Here is a 25,463-nt window from a genome sequence, read left to right as displayed (position 1 = left end):
TCCTCTGCGAGAGCAACTAAGCAAGAAACTATTGGCCTTCAGTAGTAGCATTGATTGCCCGGAAAGATTTCTGGCAGCCCGCCATAGAGCAGATCAGGGTTAGAAATTTTAAACGAAATTCGCCGAATTTCAGTGTTTTTTTCGTTTTCAGACCCCTACGGAAATAGGTTTCGGTACATATTTCGAAAAACTCGGTTTACTATTCAAAAATTCAAAAAACGAAAAAATGTTTTCCGGTTGGATTTTGGTGCTTTTTAACCAAATTTTGGTGGTTTTCCCCGAATTCTATCAAAATTTCCAATTTTGGCATATTTCGCTCGGAATTTCTTTTTCGGTCTATTACTGGATTTCCAATCTTGTTGAAATTGTTAACCTTGGAGGCTTGGAGCAGATACAAGTATACACTTCAGCCAAAGGGGCCAAAGGTAGACATCACATCAACCCTGCACAACAATAATGCCCACCGTACACGGCATACACGCTTCGATCAAGATTGAAGACAGTTTTTTATGTGACGCACACGATACAAGGCGTACATCGCACACGTATTCTGGGGCTACCTCAGCTGCCGTCCTCGAGCTTTCGGATCAGCGGCCTCCGCACCGGCGCTTCAGCTCCTCGACGAACTCGTCGAAGTTGTGCCGCGACGAACCACCGGACGCCACGGCAGCCTCGAGTGTGCCCCTGAGCTTCTTCACCTGCTCCCTGAGCTTGAGGCCGTCTTCCCCGCCCATGACCGCTTCAATCCGCGCCCTCACCTCGTCGGCGCGCACCGCGCCGCGGTCTCCGACGGACACGCCGGCACGCCACTCCCGCGCGACGAGGCGGCGGTTGGTGAGCTGGTCCGTGAGCAGCGGGAAGCACAGCATGGGCACGCCCGCCCACACGCTCTCGAGGACGGAGTTCCAGCCGCAGTGCGTGAGGAAGGCGCCGACGGCGGCGTGGGAGAGCACCTCCACCTGGCAGCACCACTGGACCACCAGGCCGCGCCCCGCCGCGGCCTCGGCGAACCCCTCGGGCAGCGGGTCCGGGTCGTCGGAGCTCACGATGTCCGGGCGCATCACCCACAGGAACCGGGCGCCGCTGGCCAGCACGCCGCCCGCGATCTCGCGCAGCTCCTGCTTGGTCACGTGCGCGTAGCTGCCGAAGGAGATGTAGAGCACGGACCCGACCGGCTGCGCGTCCAGCCACCGGGAGCAGTCGGACTCCGCCCACATGGACGTGGCCACGGCGCTGCGCGCGAAGCCCGCCGGGAGGATGGGCCCCACGGCGTAGAAGGGCCTGTAGGCGCGCAGCGCCGCGATGGTCGACGGCTCCAGCTCCTCCACGGTGTTGCAGAGCACGTAGTCGGCGCCGCGGGCCTCGTCGAACGCCTTGAAGATGATGCGGTGGACGATGGAGGTGGTGTCCGTCTCCTGCAGGTACGACATGAGCTCGCTCGGCTCGATGGCCGCCACGCCCGGGATGTAGGTGATCGTGTCCTTGCGAGGCTCTGCACATCGATGATGCATGGAATTGGGACGGACATCAGCGAAACAAACATGGCCTGTTTTGCCACGATCGACCAAGATGGCATATGCACGACGCTGTTTGTGTGTGTGTGGTTACCGTTGCATCTAAAGTGTCCGTTCTGGGTGAGCAAGTCGATGTGGTAGTAGAGGTTGAAGATGAGCGCCGGCTCGGTCCAGAACGACACATACGCGATGCCGAGGCGCCTGGCCAGAGTGGCGGGCCACACGAAGAAGGTGTCGGCGACGAGGAACGTGGCTCTGGGTTCGACGACGACGCGGCGGAGCAGCTGCTCGACGTGCGCGGGCAGCGCGTGGAACAGAGCGCCCATGAAGTCGTCGTGGTTGAGCGACCGGTCGAAGCCCACGGGGAGGCCGTCGCTCACCAGCGCGTATGACACGTCGCCCAGCGGCGGCGGCGGCGGCCCCTCCTCCTGCGCCCGAGCGCGCGCGGCCGCGAAGGGGTCGTACCCGTCCGGGTCCACGCCCAGCGCGCGCGCCGTCTGGTCGTGCACGGCCTCCGTGCTAACGAAGGTGACGGCGAAGCCCCGCGCCGCGAGCCGCAGCGCCAGGTGCACCACGGGGATGACGTGGCCCTGCAGCGGGTACGCCACCACCACCGCGTGCGGCTTGCCGCCATGCCTCCTCGTGTCTACTACGCCGGCGGCCCCTTGCGCCATTTCCTCCTCGTCGTCCTAGCGTAGCGAGCACGCTCTGGTGGTCAGGCGCGACGCGATGCTCAATTTCAGTGCAGGTGGTTCACTAGTGGACATCAGCTCTCGCCTCAAGAGACGACCCGGCCCGGTGGTCGTCAAGTCAACAGCGGCATCCATCACTGTCGCATTAGCCACCGGCCGGCGCCCGGCGGCCTTGCGGTTGGTTCTCCATGTTCATTATTACCCCTATACCATTTCTTAATAGATTGTTAAAGATGGACATCATGCACGTGCTACCAGCTGATACGGGAGTAGATAATAATTATTAGACATTAGTTATAGAGTAGCTAGACGATGGATGGCCTAAACTTTAGGCCACAAATCATAGTGGAAAGGTAGATGATAAATACCGACGTGTATACATCAGCTTTTATAGTACTACTACACCATCGCCTGAAAGAGAGTACATGGCAGCATTTAATGTTGGAAAGTGTCCAAATTACACTTCCCTCAAATTTAGACAAGGACGTTTGGTTAGTTTTGCTCCGTCCAACTAATATTATATAGTGTTTGGTTCCCAAGAAAGTTGAGATAGAGCGGCTCTGTACCATAGAGTAGCTCCGTCCAGAATATTTTGAGGAGCCCAATTATTCAGCATTTGAGTATAATATTTTTAGAGTTGTCCTATGCCAACCCAAATAATAACAACAAATTAAGAACGAAGTGGCTTCGTACCATCATACTATATACCATCATACTATAGAACCAAACACTACCTTAGTTTGTTCCATCAACAAGATTTTTTTATGACTCCATGTACGGTCAAGTTTTAAATTTTAAAATTTGTGAGGTGATAATGAACATCACAATTTATATTAAAAACATCTTTAGTTTTCATTAGTATCTTTACACACTATGACATTGGATTAAAAAATAAGTACTAAAATACAAAATCATACAAAAATGATGAAAAATTCACAATGCGTTTGTTGAGCACCAGATTTGGCACCTAAACGCCCGAACGGTCCGGCCGTTTGGCTTGGACGATACGCGAGAGTAGCCCAAACCGTCAACAATCAAATTAGTTCAGACTTGAATCCTTATCCCGTGCGTGATTATCCTAACCTATCCACGAAATGTATTGTATCTCGCCAAGGAACGGTCTAGACCTCACCCTATATATATGAAGAGATACGGCCGATTGAAAGACACAAAAATCAATTTATCAAACCACTTTTACCTTAAGCAATAGGCATTGCTGCTAAGTATGGGAGTGTCGCTTGCTTTGGTAAGGTTAGTGTAGGAAACGAGTGACGCCTAAGAGCGGGGGTGAATTAGGACTTCTAAAACTTTCGCTAAACTAGGCCACAAATAAATCCCTAGAGCAAAACCTATGCAAATAATCAAACTAGAATGTGCAAATTAGGTTTTGTCTAAGTGTTGCTATCTCTACCGCAATGGCTAAGTTTCAATCTACACTATATAAGTATGAATACAAGATTGAAACTTAAATGCTTAATATAAATCCAGAAACTTAAAGAGCAAAGTAGAGATGCAAACTCTCATGGATGACGCCGGTATTTTTACCGAGGTATCCGGAACCGCGCAAGGTCCCGACTAATCCTCGTTGGTGCCCCTACACAAAGGGAAGCCCACGCGAGGGCCAAGCACCTCGGTCGAGTAACTCCGTAGAGAGACGCGGGCCTTCTCCACGCGCAAGTGGTGCTCCGCTTCTGGCTCCTCTCGGACGCTCCCCGCCGTCTCCACTATCGAGCTTCCGGCCGAAACGCCACGGGCCTCGTTCCCTCCGGTACACAGTGGCGGCCGTGACACAAACGCGGTTGTCACGGTCTCGCAAGACTCGTGCCCCACTCGGTACAATTACAATGGCTCGCGCAAGAGCCGAGGGGTTGTGTGGTTTTACAAAACTCACTCAACTAACTAGGGTTCACCTAGAGCAAGCGCTAGAGCGGTCTAACTAACCTAAGCACTTCGCAAAGCACCTACGCTAATCATCGAGTGATTCTATTAAGCACTTGGGTGTAAGAGCACTTGGGAATGTCTATTGTATGCCTTGGAATGTCTCTTGGGCTCCACACCTTGAGAATGGCCGGTTGGGGTGTATTTATAGCCCCCAACACAAAAGTAGCCGTTGGAGGAAAGCTGCTGCTTTCTGCAGTCACACTGGACAGTCTGCTGGTGCACCGGACAGCGCACTATTCCTTGTCCGGTGCGCCTAGCCGTTACCCTGTTAGAGCAGGTGACCGTTGGCGCCGCAGTCTTTTCACACCGGACAGTCCAGCCTTTACACCGGACAGTCTGGTGGCCTTCCCTTCGAGTGCCACCTGGAACTAGCCGTTAGGGTTGCGGTTCCTAGTGCACCGGACAGTCCGGCGTGTGGGCACCGGACAGTCCGGTGCTCCTCGCACAGACAGTTCACAGGCAACACACATCTTCATTCTTGGATTTTTCTTTGATCTTCTTAATGTCTTCTTTTGAGGTGTTGCTTTCCTCAATTCCTTAGTCCAAGTAATTCTAGCATCCTGTGAACTACAAACACAAACACTAGAAAACTCATTAGTTCACGGATTGTGTTGATCATCAAACACCAAAACTCAATTAGCCAAATGGCTCGGGGTCCATTTTCCTTACAATCTCCCCCTTTTTGGTGATTGATGACAACACAACCAAAGCAAGCAAATAATACAAGTATTTGACTGAAACTATGCAATCTACTTGCTAGGATGCATGTTTGTCCCCAAAATGTGATATTATGGACTTAAGCCTCCCCTTAACTCCATAATTCACTTAATTCCTATTTTTGGACCAAATAACCAAAACCACTTGAAAAGCTACTTGCATATTGTAAGGAAAATGGACCCCGGACCATTTGGCTAATTGAGTTTTGGTGTTTGATGATTAACACAACCTGTGGACTAATATGTTTGCTAGTGTTTATAATTATAGTTCACAGGGTGCGAAGAGAATTGGACCAAGGCAATGAGGATGCAACACCTCAAAAGAAGACATAAAAAGATGCATAGGAGTCCAATACTCAAGAACAAAAGAAGCCCGAAGAAATCAGCAAAGAAATCCAAGAAACGAGCTGTCAGCCAGCGCCTGGTGGCGCACCGGACATTGATGTCCGGTGTGCACCGGACTGTCCGGTGAGGCACCGGACAGTCTGCGCAGAGAGGCCGCAGACAGGCGCTCTCTGGCTGTAGCACCGGACTGTCCGGTGTGCCAACGGGCAGACGACAACAGTCGGATCCAACGGTCGACTGCTACAGGCGCCAACGGTCGGCTGACGTGGCGTGCACCGGACATCTACTGTGCAGTGTCCGGTGGTGCACCGGACTGTCCGGTGCACCCGACGACAGAAAGCTGCTGCTTTCTGTCCAACGGCTAGTTTGGGGTGTGGAGGCTATAAATACCACCCCAACCGGCCATTCTCAAGTGTGGGAGCCCAAGCAACATACCAAGACACATAGTGCATATTTCCAAGAGCTCAAACACCCAAGTGCTTAATAGAATTACTCGGTGATTAGCGTAGGTGCTTTGCGAAGTGCTTAGGTTAGTTAGACCGCTTTAGCGCTTGCTCTAGGTGAACCCTAGTTAGTTGAGTGAGTTTTGTAGAACCACACAACCCCTCGGCTCTTGCTTGAGTCATTGTAATTGTACCGAGTGGGGCGAGAGTCTTGCGAGACCGTGACAACCGCGTTTGTGTCACGACCGCCACCGTGTACCGGAGGGAACGAGGCCCGCGGCATTTTCGGCCGGAAGCTCGATAGTGGAGACGGCGGGGAGCGTCCGAGAGGAGCCGGAAGCGGAGCACCACTTGCGCGTGGAGAAGGCCCGCGGCTCTCTACGGAGTTACTCGACCGTGGTGCTTGGCCCTCGCATGGGCTTCCCTTTGCGTAGGGGCACCAACGAGGATTAGTCGGGACCTTGCGTGGTTTCGGATACCTCGGTAAAAATACCGGTGTCATCCACGAGAGTTTGCTTCTCTACTTAGCTCTTTACATTCCGCATTTATATTAAGCATTTAAGTTTCAATCTTGTAGTCATACTTATTTAGTGTAGATTGAAACTTAGCCTTTGCGGTAGAGATAGCAACACTTAGACAAAACCTAGTTTGCACATTCTAGTCTTGATTATTTGCATAGGTTTTGCTCTAGGGATTTAATTGTGGCCTAGTTTAGTAAAAGTTTTAGAAGTCCTAATTCACCCCCCCCTCTTAGGCGTCACTCGTTTCCTACAAGTGGTATCAGAGCCGGTTTGGCTCATTAGAACGCTTTAGCTTCACCGCTAAAAGAGCCGACGCTTTTTAGAGGAAGGGATGGATACCCATAGGCCACCACACTTCGACGGCACTAACTTCCCATATTATAGTGCTAGAATGGCTTGTTACCTAGAGGCCGTTGATCTAGGTGTTTGGAGAGTCACTCGTGACGGGATGAAACCCCTCAAGAATCCCGAGAAACCCACCACGAGTGAGGAAAAAGAAATCCATTTAAATGCTAGAGCCAAAAATTGCTTGTATGAATCTCTTAGCATGGATATTTTTAACCAAGTATTTACCTTGAAAACTGCTAATGAGATTTGGCTAAAATTGCATGAGCTCCATGATGGCACATCCAATGTCCGTGAGCAAAAACATTGCCTAGTCTTAAATGAATATAATTCTTTTGCTATGAAAGATGATGAGCTTGTTAGAGACATGTATTCTCGTTTGAATCTAATAATCAATGAGCTCAACTCTATTGGCATTAATAAGCTAGGCGATGCGGACATTGTGAGGAAGATTATCTCCCTGCTACCACAACAAAGATATGGGAGCATCATCACCATCCTTCACAACATGGAGGACTTGAGCAACATGACCCCGACCATTGTGATTGGGAAAATCGCGGCCTTTGAGATGTCGCGAAAAATGAGTCGGGGAGAGGAGCCAACTTCCTCAAGACCATATGCTTTTGCATGTGATGAAAGGAAGGGCAAAAAGAAGGCTCCCACTCCAAGTTCCTCAAGTGAAGAAGAGGAGGAAGAAGAAAGTGATGATGATGAAGATAATCAACCATGCACATCATCCTCCGAGGACGAAGAAACAATCTGACGCGTCGGAAAGGTAATGAGGATGATCCGCAAGATTAATCTAATGGGTGTGCCCCTGCAGGTCGAGGATCTTCTCTTTAACATTGACAGGAAAAAGCAAAGGAAGAGAGGATGCTTCGCATGTGGGGAGAAGGGCCACTTCAGGGACAACTGTCCAAATATGGCCAAACCCAAAAAGGAGAGGAGCAAAGGCAAGGCGCTAACAAGTGTTAGAACTTGGGATGATTCTTCAAGTGAAGATGAACCTCCAAGGACGCGCAGCCACCGATCCTCGTCACGATCATCACGGTCATCACACAAATGCCTTATGGCAAGAGGTAACAAAAGCATTCCATCCTCTAGTGATGAAAGTAGTAGTGATGAAGGTGAGGGAAAGCCCTCTCTAGATGAACTTGCGGAAGCCGTAGAATTTTTCCAGGATGTTTGCACTAAGCAAAAAGCTCAACTTAAAACTTTGAAAAATAAGTTGGTTAGCTCTCAAAATGACTACAAAGGTTTGCTAGAAAAATTTGAAACTTTTGCAAACTTAAATAGTGAGCTATCAACTAAAATTGAGCTATTAGAATCTAGTGCTCCATCCACTGCTACCGATGACAACCTTATTAAAAAGAATGAAAAACTTAAGGCTAAGTTAGCTAGCTCCCAAGAAGCTATTGAAAATTTGCTAGAGAAAATGGAAATTCTTAGCATACACAATAATGAGCTAACTACTAAGCTAGAAAACATTGGTAGCACCCCAGCAGCATCTTTAGTTGAAATACCTGAAATAATTAAGAAAGATGCTTCTACTTCCTGCTTTGATTTAATTGATGATTCTAACCCCTGCAACCAAGTCGTTGTTGAGAATATTGTTGTAGAGACATGTTCGGATGAGGTTGCAAAGGAAAATGAACAATTAAAGCAAGAAGTGGCTCGCCTTGGCAAGGCTTTGTATGACAAGAAAGGCAAAGCCAAACAAATCTGACCTTCACAGGATAACACCACTGCGGGAGTGAACAAGCCTGTAGAGGGAGAAACTGTGATTTGTAGGCTATGCCACATGGAAGGTCACAAGTCTTTCCAATGCAAGGCGATGACCGGGGATAAAAAAAGGCAAAAGCTCAAGCAAAAGCCATCAAGCAAAATCTCCAACACCTACATCAAAAGGGTGAACAAAAAGGATGCTACACCATATTTGATCAAGAAGAAAAAGAATGGAAAGGTGATAGCAATCAAGGCCAACAAGCAAGCCAACAAAGGAAAAGGGACCAAACACATCTGGGTGCCAAAGGAGATAATTTCAACCATGAAAAGCACCAAGAAGGTTTGGATCCCGAAAGGGAAGTGAGTGGACCAAAGGTCTACGGGAAATTTGGAGACTTGGCAAATTCGAGATGTATATCATGGGATACATCATATTGGATCAAGTTTATTGCCAAGTAGGTTAGTGAAAATTTTTGGACCCAAATTTCCCACCCATGACTAAGGTAACTAGATTTATTGTATCTCTTGTTTTTAGATATGCGTATCTATTTACCTTGTATCTAGTTTACCTTTCTTGCCTAGTATTACATTTGTTATTTACCTTTGTTTTAAATTATGCATACTAGGTGAATCATAAGGTAGGATTGCTTGTTTTCAATTCATACACTTAAGCAAACCTATATGGCTTAAAATATTTATTTAAGCACGACACATAACTTCTATATCACTCCATAGTAAATGCTGCATCAATTGAAAATTTTGATTTCGACAAGTTGTATCATTTAACTTATATGTGCCAAAGTTTGGATTATAGATAATTTGCCCCTCTTGATATCAAATCAAAGTGCATGTCTCCAACAAGTATTCAAAACTTGTATGCACATCTTCAGGGGGAGGTTACTCTATAATCTAATACTTTGAGACTAACACCTTTTCAAGTCTATTTCATGTGATAGTCTCATTGTAAGGAAAATGAGGTCCCCGGAGAAAGACAACAATCTTCCACTGCAAAATCTCCAAGAACTCTCATGTCTCTCAAGCTCGCCATTGAATTTCAATCGGTATCTTTTGAGATTGCATCTAGTATCATTTACATGTCTTCTCCAATATTTGATTAGACTATATTTCATATCATGTACTTCCATGTTGCTAAAAATGCATAAGTGGTTAACTCATATTCTGTTACCTATGCATAAGGGAAGTTAGTCTTTTCAAATCATGTCTTGCACCTCTAATTTTCACATGCTTTTTCCTAAGATCTCTGTCAGGGGGAGCTTTTCTTCATCTCTAAAGGGGGAGAAAAACTCTTTCTAAAGGAGAATACTCATTTAGGGAGAGTAATCTTTTGAGGACAAGCTTTTATTTACTTCCTACATGCTTTTAATGTCTTCCTTTTCGGTGGTTGATGCCAAAGGGGGAGAAGTTTAGGGACCAAAGCAATAAAAACTATATCAAACACCAAACACCACCAATTTAAAATTTTATATCTACAAATGGTTTTTCAAGTGGTTTTGGTTATTTGGTCCAGAAATAGGAAGTAAGTGAATTATGGAGTTAGGGGGAGGCTTAAGTCCATAACTTCACATTATGGGGACAATCATGCATCCTAGCAAGTAGAGTGCATATTTTTCAAATACTTGTATTATTTGCTTGCTTTGGTTGTGTTGTCATCAATCACCAAAAAGGGGGAGATTGTAAGGAAAATGGACCCCGGACCATTTGGCTAATTGAGTTTTGGTGTTTGATGATTAACACAACCTGTGGACTAATATGTTTGCTAGTGTTTATAATTATAGTTCACAAGGTGCGAAGAGAATTGGACCAAGGCAATGAGGATGCAACACCTCAAAAGAAGACATAAAAAGATGCATAGGAGTCCAATACTCAAGAACAAAAGAAGCCCGAAGAAATCAGCAAAGGAATCCAAGAAACGGGCTGTCAGTCAGCGCCTGGTGGCGCACCGGACATTGATGTCCGGTGTGCACCGGACTGTCCGGTGAGGCACCGGACAGTCTGCGCAGAGAGGCCGCAGACAGGCGCTCTCTGGCTGTAGCACCGGACTATCCGGTGTGCACCGGACTGTCCGGTGTGCACCAGACTGTCCGGTGTGCCAACGGGCAGACGACAACAGTCGGATCCAACGGTCGACTGCTACAGGCGCCAACGGTCGGCTGACGTGGCGTGCACCGGACATCTACTGTGCAGTGTCCGGTGGTGCACCGGACTGTCCGGTGCACCCGACGACAGAAAGCTGCTGCTTTCTGTCCAATGGCTAGTTTGGGGTGTGGAGGCTATAAATACCACCCCAACCGGCCATTCTCAAGTGTGGGAGCCCAAGCAACATACCAAGACACATAGTGCATATTTCCAAGAGCTCAAACACCCAAGTGCTTAATAGAATTACTCGGTGATTAGCGTAGGTGCTTTGCGAAGTGCTTAGGTTAGTTAGACCGCTTTAGCGCTTGCTCTAGGTGAACCCTAGTTAGTTGAGTGAGTCTTGTAAAACCACACAACCCCTCGGCTCTTGCTTGAGTCATTGTAATTGTACCGAGTGGGGCGAGAGTCTTGCGAGACCGTGACAACCGCGTTTGTGTCACGGCCGCCACCGTGTACCGGAGGGAACGAGGCTCGCGACATTTTCGGCCGGAAGCTCGATAGTGGAGACGGCGGGGAGCGTCCGAGAGGAGCCGGAAGCGGAGCACCACTTGCGCGTGGAGAAGGCCCGCGGCTCTCTACGGAGTTACTCGACCGTGGTGCTTGGCCCTCGCGTGGGCTTCCCTTTGCGTAGGGGCACCAACGAGGATTAGTCGGGACCTTGCGTGGTTTCGGATACCTCGGTAAAAATACCGGTGTCATCCACGAGAGTTTGCTTCTCTACTTAGCTCTTTACATTCCACATTTATATTAAGCATTTAAGTTTCAATCTTGTAGTCATACTTATTTAGTGTAGATTGAAACTTAGCCTTTGCGGTAGAGATAGCAACACTTAGACAAAACCTAGTTTGCACATTCTAGTCTTGATTATTTGCATAGGTTTTGCTCTAGGGATTTAATTGTGGCCTAGTTTAGTAAAAGTTTTAGAAGTCCTAATTCACCCCCCTCTTAGGCGTCACTCGTTTCCTACACATATTTTTAAAATTTTAAATTTGGTGGTGTTTGGTGTTTGGTGTTTGATACATTTTTCATTGCTTTGGTCCCTAAACTTCTCCCCGTTTGGCATCAACCACCGAAAAGGAAGTCATTAAAAGCATGTAGGAAGTAAATAAGACTTGCCCTCATAAAGAATTTTGTCAATTGATACCAATTGTAAGATATTAAATTAAACCACATGTTGGGTACCAGTTGAACCGACAAATAGAAACTCCCCCTAAATGAGTGTTCTCTTTAGAAAGAAATTTCTCCCCCTTTTTTAGAGATGAAGAAATACTCCCCTTGACAGAGATCTTCTACTTAGGAAAAAGAATGTGAAAATTAGAGGTGCAAGACATGATTTGATTAGACTAACTTCCCTTATGCATAGGTAACAGAATATGAGTTAACCACTTATGCACTTTTAGCAACATGGAAGTATATGATATGAAATATAGTCTAATCAAATATTGGAGAAGACATGTAAATGATACTAAATGTAGTCTCAAAGATACCGATTGAAAATCAATGGCGGACCAATTGAAAACAAATGGCAGGCTCGTGAGACATGAGAGTTCTTGGAGATTTTGCAGTGGAAGATTGATGTCTCTCTCCGGGGACTTCATTTTCCTTACAATGAGACTATCACATGAAATAAACTTGAAAAAGATGTTAGTCTCAAAGTCTTAGATTATAGAGTAACCTCCCCCTGAAAGTGTGCATACAAGTTTTGAATACTTGTAGGAGACATGCACTATGATTTGATATCAAGAGGGGCAAATTATCTATAATCCGAACTTTGGCACATATAAGTTAAATGATACAAATGGTAGAATATGGGTGTTTTACCACTTATAGCATTTAAATATCAATTGATGCATCATTTACTATGGAGTGATAAAAAGCTATGTGTCGTGCTCAAATAAACATTTTAAAACATGTAGGTTTGCTTAAGTGTATGAATTGAAGATAAGCAATCCTACCATGTGATTTACCTAGTATGCATGCATTTAAGCAAGATTAAGTACAAACTATGATACTAGGCAAGAAAGGTGAAAGGGAATTAGGCTTACACCTAGTTCCTAATTAATTTTGGTGGTTGAATTGCCCAACACAAATAATTGGACTAACTAGTTTTGCTCTAGTGTATAAGTCATACAGGTGCCAAAGGTTCACACTTAGCCAATAAAAAGACCAAAAATTGGGTTCAACAAAGGAGCAAAGGGATAACCGAAGGCAGCCCTGGTCTGGCGCACCGGACTGTCCGGTGTGCCACCGGACAGTGTCCGGTGCACCAGGGGACTTCACGCTGAACTCCTCACCTTCGGGAAAATCCAGAGGCGCTCCGCTATAATTCACCGGACTATTCGGTGTACACCGGACAGTGTCCGGTGCTCCAAGGAAGAGCATCTCTGGAACTCGCCAGCTTCGGGAATTCGCTCCGCTGTAATTCACCGGACTGTCCGGTGAGCCAGCGGAGCAACGGCTACTTCGCGCCAACGGACACCTGCAGAGGCATTAAATGCGCGCCAGAGCGCGCAGAAGTCAGGCATGCGCGAAGTGGCGCACCGGACACTCTACAGTGCATGTCCGGTGTGCCACTGGACATCCAGGCGGGCCCAGCAGTCAGAGCTCCAACGGTCGGAACCCATCGGCCTGGTGACGTGGCTGGCGCACCGGACACTGTCCGGTGTGCACCGGACTGTCCGGTGCGCCATGCGACAGCAGCCTCCACCAAACGGCTAATTTGGTGGTTGGGGTTATAAATACCCCAACCACCCCACATTCAAGTCATCCAAGTTTTCAACCTTCCAACCACTTACAAGAGCTAGGCATTCAATACAAGACACACCCAAGTGATCAAATCCTCTCCCAATTCCACAAAAACATTAGTGACTAGTGAGAGTGATTTGTCGTGTTCTTTTGAGCTCTTGCGCTTGGATCGCTTTCTTCTTTCTCATTCTTTCTTGTGATCAAACACTCACTTGTAACCAAGGCAAGAGACACCAATTGTGTGGTGGTCCTTGCGGGGAAGTTTTGTTGCCGGTTGATTTGAGAAGAGAAAGCTCACTCGGTCCGAGGGACCGTTTGAGAGAGGGAAGGGGTTGAAAAAGACCCGGCCTTTGTGGCCTCCTCAACGGGGAGTAGGTTTGCAAAAACCGAACCTCGGTAAAACAAATCCGCGTGTCACACTCCTTATTCGCTTGCGATTTGTTTTGCATTCTCTCTCTCGCGGACTTGATTATATTTCTAACACTAACTCGGCTTGTAGTTGTGATTAACTTTGTAAATTTCAGTTTCGCCCTATTCACCCCCCCCCCTCTAGGCGACTTTCAATTGGTATCAAAGCCCGGTGCTTCATTAGATCCTAACCACTCGAAGTGATGTCGGGAGAACATGCCAAGAAGGAGATGGAGACCGGCGATAAGCCCGCTACAAGACACGGGAAGGCTTCATCGGAAGAGTCCCGCAACAAAAAGAAAGGGAAGGAGAAGAAAGCCTCCTCCCACAAGTCGCATCGGAGTGGCGACAAGAAAAAGAAAATGAGGAAGGTGGTCTACTACGAGACCGACACTTCATCACCTTCCACCTCCGGCTCCGACGCGCCCTCCATAACTTCTAAGCGCCATGAGCGCAAGAAGTTTAGTAAGATCCCCTTACACTACCCTCGTACTTCTAGACATACTCCATTACTTTCCGTTCCATTAGGCAAACCGCCAACCTTTGACGGTGAAGATTATGCTAGGTGGAGTGATTTAATGAAATTTCATCTAACCTCACTCCACAAAAGTATATGGAATGTTGTTGAGTTTGGAGCACAGGTACCATCCGTAGGGGATGAGGATTATGATGAGGACGAGGTGGCCCAAATCGAGCACTTCAACTCCCAAGCCACAACAATACTCCTCGCCTCTCTAAGTAGGGAGGAGTACAACAAGGTGCAAGGATTAAAGAGCGCCAAGGAAGTTTGGGACGTGCTCAAAACCGCACACGAGGGTGATGAACTCACCAAAATCACCAAGCGGGAAACGATCGAGGGGGAGCTCAGTCGCTTCCGTCTACGCCAAGGGGAGGAGCCACAAGACATGTACAACCGGCTCAAAACCTTGGTGAATCAAGTGTGCAATCTCGGGAGCAAGAAATGGGATGACCACGAGGTGGTTAAGGTTATTTTAAGATCACTTATTTTCCTTAACCCTACTCAAGTACAATTAATTCGTGGCAATCCAAGATATACAGTAACGACTCCCGAGGAAGTTATCGGGAATTTTGTGAGCTTTGAATTTATGATCAAGGGCTCACGGAAGATCAACGAGCTTGACGGTCCTTCTACGTCCGAAGCTCAACCGGTCGTATTCAAAGCGACGGAAGAAAAGGAGGAGTCTACACCGAGTAGAACACCCATCGACGCCTCCAAGCTCGACAATGAGGAAATGGCGCTCGTCATCAAGAGCTTTCGCCAAATCCTCAAGCAAAGGAGGGGGAAAGATTACAAGCCTCGCTCCAAGAAGGTTTGCTACAAGTGTGGTAAGCCCGATCACTTTATAGCAAAATGTCCTATTTCTAGTGACAGTGACAGGGGCGATGACAAGAAGGGGAGAAGAAAGGAGAAGAAGAGGTACTACAAGAAGAAGGGCGGCGATGCCCATGTTTGTCGCGAGTGGGACTCCGACGAAAGCTCTAGCGACTCCTCCGACGACGAGGACGCCGCCAACATCGCCGTCACCAAGGGACTTCTCTTCCCCAACGTCGGCCACAAGTGCCTCATGGCAAAGGACGGCAAAAAGAAGAAGGTTAAATCTAAATCCTCCACTAGATATGAGTCCTCTAGTGATGATAATGCTAGTGATGAGGAAGATAATTTGCGTACTCTTTTTGCCAACTTAAACATGCAACAAAAAGAGAAATTAAATGAATTAATTAGTGCCATCCATGAGAAGGATGATCTCTTGGACTCCCAAGAGGACTTCCTAATCAAGGAAAACAAAAAGCATGTTAAAGTTAAAAATGCTTATGCTCTAGAAGTTGAAAAATGTGAAAAATTATCTAGTGAGCTAAGCACTTGCCATGAGACTATAGACAACCTTAGAAATGATAATTCTAAGTTGTTAGCTAAGGTTGATTCTATTACTTGTAATGTTTCAATTCCCAATCTTAGAAATGACAATGATGATTTGCTTGCTAAGATTGAAGAATTAAACATGTCTCTTGCTAGCCTTAGGATTGAAAATGAAAAATTGCTTGCTAAGGCTAAAGAATTAGATGTTTGCAATGCTACAATTTCCGACCTTAGAACTAAAAATGATATATTGCATGCTAAGGTTGTAGAATTGAAATACTGCAAACCCTCTACATCTACCATTGAGCACACTTCTATTTGTACTAGATGTAGAGATGTTAACATTGATGCTATTCATGATCACATGGCTTTAATTAAACAATAAAATGATCATATAGCAAAATTAGATGCTAAAATAGCCGAGCATGACTTAGAGAATGAAAAAATTAAATTTGCTAGGAGCATGCTCTATAGAGGGAGACGCCCTGGCATTAAGGATGGCATTGGCTTTCAACAGGAAGGCGATGTCAAAATTAATGCCCCTCCTAAGAAATTGTCCAACTTTGTTAAGGACAAAGCTCCCATGCCTCAGGATAACGAGGGTTACATTGTGTACCCGGTCGGTTATCCCGAGAGTAAAATTAGGAGAATTCACTCTAGGAAATCTCACTCTGGCCCTAACCATGCTTTTATGTATAAGGGTGAGACATCTAGTTCTAGGCAACCAACCCGTGCTAAGTTGCCTAAGAAGAAAAATCCTAATGCATCAAATGATCATGACATTTCATTTAAAACCTTTGATGCATCATATGTTTTAACTAACAAATCCGGCAAGGTAGTTGCCAAATATGTTGGGGGCAAACACAAGGGATCAAAGATTTGTGTTTGGGTACCCAAAGTTCTTGTGTCTAATGCCAAAGGACCCAAAACCATTTGGGTACCTAAAGTCAAGAACTAAACTTGTGTTGTAGGTTTATGCATCCGGGGGCTCAAGTTGGATAATCGACAGCGGGTGCACAAACCATATGACAGGGGAGAAGAAGATGTTCTCCTCCTACGAGAAAAACCAAGATCCCCAAAGAGCGATCACATTCGGGGATGGAAATCAAGGTTTGGTCAAAGGACTGGGTAAAATTGCTATATCTCCTGACCACTCTATTTCCAATGTTTTTCTTGTAGATTTCTTAGATTACAATTTGCTTTCCGTATCTCAATTATGTCAAATGGGCTACAACTGTCTTTTCACTGATATAGGTGTCACTGTCTTTAGAAGAAGTGATGATTCAATAACATTTAAGGGTGTGTTAGAGGGTCAGCTATACTTAGTAGATTTTGATAGAGCTGAACTCGACACATGCTTAATTGCTAAGACTAACATGGGTTGGCTCTGGCACCGCCGACTAGCCCATGTTGGGATGAAGAATCTTCATAAGCTTCTAAAGGGATAACACATTTTAGGATTAACAAATGTTCATTTTGAGAAAGACAGGATTTGTAGCGCATGCCAAGCAGGGAAGCAAGTTGGTGCTCATCATCCACACAAGAACATCATGACGACCGACAGGCCACTGGAGCTCCTACACATGGATCTATTCGGCCCGATAGCTTACATAAGCATCGGCGGGAGTAAGTATTGTCTAGTTATTGTGGATGATTATTCTCGCTTCACTTGGGTGTTCTTTTTGCAGGAAAAATCTCATACCCAAGAGACCTTAAAGGGATTCTTGAGACGGGCTCAAAACGAGTTCGGCTTAAGGATCAAGAAAATTAGAAGCGACAACGGGACGGACTTCAAGAACTCTTCAATTGAAGGCTTCCTTGAGGAGGGCATCAAGCATGAGTTCTCTTCTCTCTACACCCCACAACAAAATGGTGTAGTGGAGAGGAAGAATAGAACTCTATTGGACATGGCAAGAACCATGCTTGATGAATACAAGACATCGGATCGGTTTTGGGCCGAGGCGGTCAACACTGCCTGCTACGCCATCAACCGGTTGTATCTACACCAAATCCTCAAGAAGACATCATACAAACTCCTAACCGGTAAAAAGCCCAATATTTCATATTTTAGAGTCTTTGGTAGCAAATGCTTTATACTTGTTAAAAGAGGTAGAAAATCCAAATTTGCTCCTAAGACTGTAGAAGGCTTTTTACTAGGATATGATTCAAACACAAGGGCATATAGAGTCTTTAACAAGTCCTCTGGACTAGTTGAAGTTTCTTGTGATGTTGTGTTTGATGAGACTAACGGCTCTCAAGTAGAGCAAGTTGATCTTGATGAGATAGGTGATGAAGAGGCTCCGTGCATCGCGCTAAGGAACATGTCCATTGGGGATGTGTGTCCTAAGGAATCCGAAGAGCCTTCAAATACACAAGATCAACCATCCTCCTCCACGCAAGCATCTCCACCAACTCAAAATAAGGATGAGGCTCAAGTTGATGAAGGAGAAGATCAAGCAAATGAGCCACCTCAAGATGACGGCAATGATTAAGGGGGAGATGCAAATAATCAAGACAATGAGGATGAAGAACAAAGGCCGCCACACCCAAGAGTCCACCAAGCAATCCAACGAGATCACCCCGTCGACACCATCCTAGGCGACATCCATAAGGGGGTAACCACTAGATCTCGTGTTGCACATTTTTGTGAGCATTACTCTTTTGTTTCCTCTATTGAGCCACACAGGGTGGAGGAAGCACTTCAAGATTCGGACTGGGTGGTGGCAATGGAAGAGGAGCTCAACAACTTTACTAGGAACGAGGTATGGCATTTGGTTCCACGTCCTAATCAAAATGTTGTAGGAACCAAATGGGTTTTCCGCAACAAGCAAGACGAGCATGGTGTGGTGACAAGGAACAAAGCTCGACTTGTGGCCAAAGGATACTCCCAAGTCGAAGGTTTGGATTTCGGTGAAACCTATGCACCCGTAGCTAGGCTTTAGTCAATTCGTATATTATTGGCCTATGCTACTTACCATGGCTTCAAGCTTTACCAAATGGACGTGAAGAGTGCCTTCCTCAATGGACCAATCAAGGAAGAGGTCTATGTTGAGCAACCTCTCGGCTTTGAAGATAGTGAGTACCCTAACCATGTGTATAAACTCTCTAAGGCGCTTTATGGGCTCAAGCAAGCCCCAAGAGCATGGTATGAATGCCTAAGAGATTTTCTTATCACTAATGGCTTCAAAGTCGAAAAGGCTGATCCTACTTTATTCACTAAAACTCTTGAAAATGACTTGTTCGTATGCCAAATTTATGTTGATGATATTATATTTGGGTCTACTAACGAGTCTACATGTGAAGAATTTAGTAGGATCATGACACAAAAATTCGAGATGTCTATGATGGGGGAGTTGAAATATTTCTTAGGATTTCAAGTAAAGCAACTCCAAGAGGGCACCTTCCTAAGCCAAACGAAGTATACTCAAGATATTCTAAGCAAGTTTGGAATGAAGGATGCCAAACATATCAAGACACCCATGGGAACCAATGGGCATCTCGACCTCGACGAAGGAGGTAAATCCGTCGATCAAAAGGTATACCGGTCGATGATTGGCTCTTTACTCTATTTATGTGCATCTCGACCGGATATTATGCTTTCCGTATGCATGTGTGCAAGATTCCAAGCCGACCCTAAGGAAGCTCACTTTACGGCCGTAAAACGAATCTTGAGATATTTAGTTTATACTCCTAAGTTTGGGCTTTGGTATCCTAGGGGATCCACTTTTGATTTAATTGGTTATTCCGATGCCGATTGGGCAGGGTGTAAGATTAATAGAAAGAGCACATCGGGGACTTGCCAGTTCTTGGGAAGATCCTTGGTGTCTTGGGCTTCAAAGAAGCAAAATTCCGTCGCTCTTTCTACCGCCAAAGCCGAGTACATTGTCGCAGGTCATTGTTGCGCGCAACTACTTTGGATGAGGCAAACCCTTAGGGACTATGGTTACAAATTAACCAAAGTTCCTCTTCTATGTGATAATGAGAGTGCAATCTGCATGGCGGATAATCCCGTTGAGCATAGCCGCACTAAGCACATAGCCATTCGGTATCATTTTCTAAGGGATCACCAACAAAAGGGAGATATCGAGATTTCATATATTAACACTAAAGATCAATCAGCCGATATCTTTACCAAGCCACTAGATGAACAAACTTTTAACAAACTTAGGCATGAGCTAAATATTCTTGATTCTAGGAACTTCTTTTGATATCTTGCATGCATAGCTCATAAATATACCTTTGATCATGTCTCTTTTATATATGCTATGACTAATGTGTTTTCAACTCTATTTCAAACCAAGTCATAGGTGTATTGAAAGGGAATTGGAGTCTTCGGCGAAGACAAAGGCTTCCACTCCGTAACTCATCCTTCGCCGTCGCTCCGAGCCACTCTCCATCTTTGGGAGAAAAGGACTCCGTCTTTGGTATAATCTTCACTCATTTCTTTATGGCCAAACGGGGAGAAAGTATTTCCAAGGGCTCTAATGACTCCGTTTTTGGCGATTCATGCCAAAGGGGGAGAAAGTATTAGCCCAAAGCAAAAGGACCGCACCACCACCTAATTTTCAATTGGAAATTTCAAATTGGTATCTTATTGTGTTCAAAAGGGGGAGAAAAGTAGTATTTTCAAAATCTATCTCAAAACCCTCTTGAACACTAAGAGGAGATTTCATTTAAGGGAGTTTTGTTTAAGTCAAAGGAAAATCATTTGAAACAGGGGAAGAAAATTTCAAATCTTGAAAATGCTTCGCAAAATCTTATTCATTTACCTTTAACTATTTGCAAAAGATCTTTGAAAAGGATTTACAAAAGAATTTGCAAAAACAAAACATGTGGTGCAAGCGTGGTCCAAAATATTAAAAATGAAGGAACAATCCATGCATATCTTATAAGTATTAATATTGGCTCAATTCCAAGCAACCTTTGCACTTACATTATGTAAACTAGTTCAATTATGTACTTCTATAATTGCTTTGGTTTGTGTTGGCATCAATCACCAAAAAGGGGGAGATTGAAAGGGAATTAGGCTTACACCTAGTTCCTAATTAATTTTGGTGGTTGAATTGCCCAACACAAATAATTGGACTAACTAGTTTTGCTCTAGTGTATAAGTCATACAGGTGCCAAAGGTTCACACTTAGCCAATAAAAAGACCAAAAATTGGGTTCAACAAAGGAGCAAAGGGATAACCGAAGGCAGCCCTGGTCTGGCGCACCGGACTGTCCGGTGTGCCACTGGACAGTGTCCGGTGCACCAGGGGACTTCACGCTGAACTCCTCACCTTCGGGAAAATCCAGAGGCGCTCCGCTATAATTCACCGGACTGTCCGGTGTACACCGGACAGTGTCCGGTGCTCCAAGGAAGAGCATCTCTGGAACTCGCCAGCTTCGGGAATTCGCTCCGCTATAATTCACCGGACATGTCCGGTGTGCACCGGACTGTCCGGTGAGCCAGCGGAGCAACGACTACTTCGCGCCAACGGTCACCTGCAGAGGCATTAAATGCGTGCCAGAGCGCTAGAAGTCAGGCACGCGCGAAGTGGCGCACCAGACACTCTATAGTGCATGTCCGGTGTGCCACCGGACATGCAGGCGGGCCCAGCAGTCAGAGCTCCAACGGTCGGAACCCATCGGCCTGGTGACGTGGCTGGCGCACCGAACACTGTCTGGTGTGCACCGGACTGTCCGGTGCGCCATGCGACAGCAGCCTCCACCAAACGGCTAGTTTGGTGGTTGGGGTTATAAATACCCCAACCACCCCACATTCAAGTCATCCAAGTTTTCAACCTTCCAACCACTTACAAGAGCTAGGCATTCAATACAAGACACACCCAAGTGATCAAATCCTCTCCCAATTCCACAAAAGCATTAGTGACTAGTGAGAGTGATTTGTCGTGTTCTTTTGAGCTCTTGCGCTTGGATCGCTTTCTTCTTTCTCATTCTTTCTTGTGATCAAACACTCACTTGTAACCAAGGCAAGAGACACCAATTGTGTGGTGGTCCTTGCGGGGAAGTTTTGTTCCCGGTTGATTTGAGAAGAGAAAGCTCACTCGGTCCGAGGGACCGTTTGAGAGGGGGAAGGGGTTGAAAAAGACTCGGCCTTTGTGGCCTCCTTAACGGGGAGTAGGTTTGCAAGAACCGAACCTCGGTAAAACAAATCCGCGTGTCACACTCCTTATTCGCTTGCGATTTGTTTTGCACTCTCTCTCTCTCTCGCGGACTTGATTATATTTCTAACGCTAACCCGGCTTGTAGTTGTGATTAACTTTGTAAATTTCAGTTTCGCCCTATTCACCCCCCTCTAGGCGACTTTCAAAAGGTAAACTAGATATAAAATAGATATGCATATCTAAAAATAAAAAATATAGTAAATCTAGTTACCTTAGTCATGGGTGGGAAATTTGGGTCCAAAATTTTCAATAAACCACTTGGCAGTAAACTTGATCCAATATGATGTACCCCATGATATACATCCAAACTTGGCCAAGTCTTCAAATTTCTCGGAGTCCTTTGTACTACTCACTTCCCTTTCGGGATCCAAACCTTCTTGGTGCTTTTCATGGTTGAAATTATTTCCTTTGGCACCCAGATGTGTTTGGCCCCCTTTCCTTTGTTGTCTTGCTTGTTGGCCTTGATTGCTATCACCTTTCCATTCTTTTTCTTCTTGATCAAATATGGTGTAGCAGCCTTTTTGTCCACCTTTTTGATGTAGGTGTTGGAGATTTTGCTTGATGGCTTTTGCTTGAGCTTTTGCCTTTGTTTATCCCCGATCATCGCCTTGCATTGCAAAGACTTGTGGCCTTCCTTGTGGCATAACCTACAAATCACAGTTTAACCCTCCATAGGCTTGTTCACTCCTGCTGTGGTGTTATCCTATGGAGGTTGGATTTGTTTGGCTTTGCCTTTCTTGTTGTACAAGGCTTTTCCAAGGCAAGTGTCGGCGTTCCGAGACCGGGGGGTCCCTTGGGCTGACGAGTGAGTGTCGCCGCGTGCCCCAGCCCAGATGGGTCGAGCGCGAGGGCGAGCGCGAAGGGGGGAGGAGCGAGGCGGCCGGTGACCGGCGTGAAAGAGGTGGGAATCCCGCGGCCTTCGTGTTCGTCCCGCGCCCAGGTTGGGTGCGCTTGCAGTAGGGGGTTACAAGCGTCCACGCGGGAGAGGGAAGCGAGCGGCCCCAAGAGAGCGCCTGTCTCGTCCTCGTCCCCGCGCGGCCAACCCTCTCTAAGAGGGCCCTGGTCCTTCCTTTTATAGGCGTAAGGAGAGGATCCAGGCATACAATGGGAGCGTAGCAGAGTGCTACGTGTCTAGCGGGGGAGAGCTAGCGCCCTGAGTACATGCCGTCGTGGCAGCCGGAGAGGTTTTGGCACCCAGCTGGTGTGATGTCGTGGCTGTCGGAGGAGCGATGGAGCCTGGCGGAGGGACAGCTGTCGGAGCGGTTGGGTCCTTGCTGACGTCCTCTTGCTTCCATAAGATGGCTGAGAGCTGCCGTCGTCACAGAGCATGCGGGACGCCATCATTGCCTATCCGGTGGAGCTAGCCAGATGGGACGCCGGTCTTGTTCCCTGCGGCCCGAGTCAGCTCGGGGTAGGGTGATGATGGCGCCTCCCGTTGACGTGGCTGGTCTGCGCCCTAGGCTGGGCGAGGTGGAAGCTCCTCCGAAGCTGAGGTCGAGTCTGCCTTCCGTGGCCGAGGCCGAGTCCGAGCCCCTGGTCGGGCGAGGCGGAGGTCGTCGTCTGAGGCCAGGGCGGAGTCCGAGCCCTGGGGTCGGGTGGAGCGGAGTTCGCCGTCTTCCGGGACTTAGCCCGAGTCCGAGCCCTGGGTCGGGTGGAGCGGAGTTCGCCGTCTTCCGGGACTTAGCCCGAGTCCGAGCCCTGGGTCGGGCGGAGCGGAGTTCGCCGTCTTCCGGGACTTAGCCCGAGTCCGAGCCCTGGGTCGGGCGGAGCGGAGTTTCCTGTGGTGCCTTCTGCAGGACCTGACTGCCTGTCAGCCTCGCTCTGTCAAGTGGCACTGCAGTCAGCGCGGCGCAGGCGGCACTGTCCTTCTGTCAGGCCGGTCAGTGGAGCGGCGAAGTGACGGCGGTCACTTCGGCTCTGCCGGGGGGCGCATGCCAGGATAAGGGTGTCAGGCCACCTTTGCATTAAATGCTCCTGCGATTGGGTCGGTCGGTGCGGCGATTTGGTCAGGGTTGCTTCTTAGCGAAGGCAGGGCCTCGGGCAAGCCGGAAATATGTTCGCCGTCGGAGGGGGCCTCGGGCGAGACGGAAATCCTCCGGGGTCGGCTGCCCTTGTCCGAGGCTAGGCTCGGGCGAGGCGTGATCGAGTCGCTCGAACGGACTGATCCCTGACTTAATCGCACCCATCAGGCCTTAGCAGCTTTATGCTGATGGGGGTTACCAGCTGAGAATTAGGAGCCTTGAGGGTACCCCTAATTATGGTCCCCGACAGTAGCCCCCGAGTCTCGAAGGGAGTGTTAGCACTCGCTTGAAGGCTTTCGTCGCACTTTTTTGCAAGGGGACCAGCCTTTCTCGGTTGCATTTTGTTCCGGTGGGTGCGCGCGAGCGCACCCGCCGGGTGTAGCCCCCGAGGCCTCGGAGGGGTGGTTTCACTCCTTCGAGGTCTTAATGCCTCGCGTAATGCTTCGGCTAGTCTGGTTGTTCCCTCATGCGAGCTGGCCGTAGCCCGGGTGTACGGTCGGGTCCCAAGTTCTCGGGCTGGTATGTTGACGCTGTCAACGGTTCGGCCGGAGCCAGGTTTGCGAGAGCAGCCCCCGAGCCTCTGCACAGGGCGAGAGGGCGATCAGGGACAGACTCGGCTTTTTTATATATGCCCCTGCGTCGCCTTTTCGCAAGGAGGAGGGGGGAAAGCGCCATGTTGCCCTCGATGGGCGCCGAACATGGTGTCTCCGGTGAGCTGCAAGCGGGTAATCCGAGTGGACGTCCGTGCCCCGTTTGTTAGGGGTCGGCTAGGGGCCCAGAGGCACGCCCAAAAGTACCTGCGGGTGATCTGCCGGACCCGGTCCCCTGGCGACGGGGTCCGAGGGCTCGATGCCTCCCTCCGATGGGATTCCGTTACAAGATCGCTCCCGCTGGTCTCGGAAATGTCCTAGGGTACCTCGGGAGCGCAGCCCGAGCCTTGGTTATGTATCGAACGTACCCCTGGTCATCCCTCGCTCGGCGTCTGAGGCGGCTGTGAACCCTTCGGGGGCCAGCCTTCGAACCCCTGACCAGTAATGGGCGCGGAGCCCGAGTAGCCTGAGGCGGCCGTGGAACCCTTCGGGGGGCCGGCCTTCGAACCTCTGACCAGTAGTGGGTGTAGGGCCCACGTGATCTGAGGCGGCTGTCGAACCCTTCGGGGGGCCAGCCTTCGAACCTCTAATCAGTAGGGAGGCTCGGAGCCCGGTTCCTTCACTGGGAAGGATCCTTTTCGGGGTATCCCCCTTTCCCGGTCCCTGTTGCAAGAGAGAGAGAGAGAAAGAGGAAAAAAGGAAAAGGGTACGAAATCGAACGACGTGGCGTACCTTTTTTTTGGTGCGGTTATTATGGCGAAGGCGAAGCGTCGCCCGCTTCTTCTGCTAGAGGCGCCGCCTGTCCCACCGAGGAGTTAATGCGACGGGGCGAGTGGTTGGCAGGGCGGCCGTCGCGCGTGCGCGAGCTGTTCGAGGAACGGGTCACGGGCGCCTTGTCTTCATGCCGTGAGAGGGGGTTCCCTTGCTGCCCCCGGATGGGACGCGAGCTTGGCTGAAGACGTGACCGCTGCTCCCGCCCGCCCGCCAACGTCATTACTGCCGGCCCATTTTTGACCGCATTGACCGCCGCGCCAGGCTGGCGCTGCTGGGTCGTGCGCTGGGTCGCCTCGAGTCGCGGTATTGGTTCCGCAATCGAGGAGGCGTGGTGGTGGCGCGAGTGGCGGTGCAGTTTCTTGCATGAAGCATCCGGCGCGCCGGTTGCGTGACGCGTGGGCCTGGGCCTCCATGCTGGGCGTGTCGGGAGTCGGAGAAGCGTGCCCACATAGCGCGGTTGCATGCCGCCCGCATGGCT

General features: G+C 48.1%; 1 protein-coding gene across 1 annotated transcript; it reads right to left on the bottom strand.

Annotated features, from left to right (window-relative positions):
* Positions 1-337: 337 nt before the first annotated feature.
* LOC103626199 (UDP-glycosyltransferase 86A1) lies at positions 338-2,721 on the bottom strand. Its single transcript, XM_008646598.4, has 2 exons — positions 1,609-2,721; positions 338-1,492 (listed from the first exon to the last, which is right to left on the bottom strand). The coding sequence occupies exons 1-2, from the start codon at positions 2,186-2,188 to the stop codon at positions 588-590; spliced, it is 1,485 nt and encodes a 494-aa protein (XP_008644820.1). The 5' UTR covers positions 2,189-2,721; the 3' UTR covers positions 338-587.
* Positions 2,722-25,463: the final 22,742 nt, after the last annotated feature.

The sequence above is a fragment of the Zea mays genome, chromosome 5 (assembly GCF_902167145.1).
Source record: "Zea mays cultivar B73 chromosome 5, Zm-B73-REFERENCE-NAM-5.0, whole genome shotgun sequence".
NCBI lineage: Eukaryota > Viridiplantae > Streptophyta > Magnoliopsida > Poales > Poaceae > Zea > Zea mays.
Note: the sequence above shows the minus strand (reverse complement) of the source record. Positions and strands in the feature narration are given on the sequence as shown.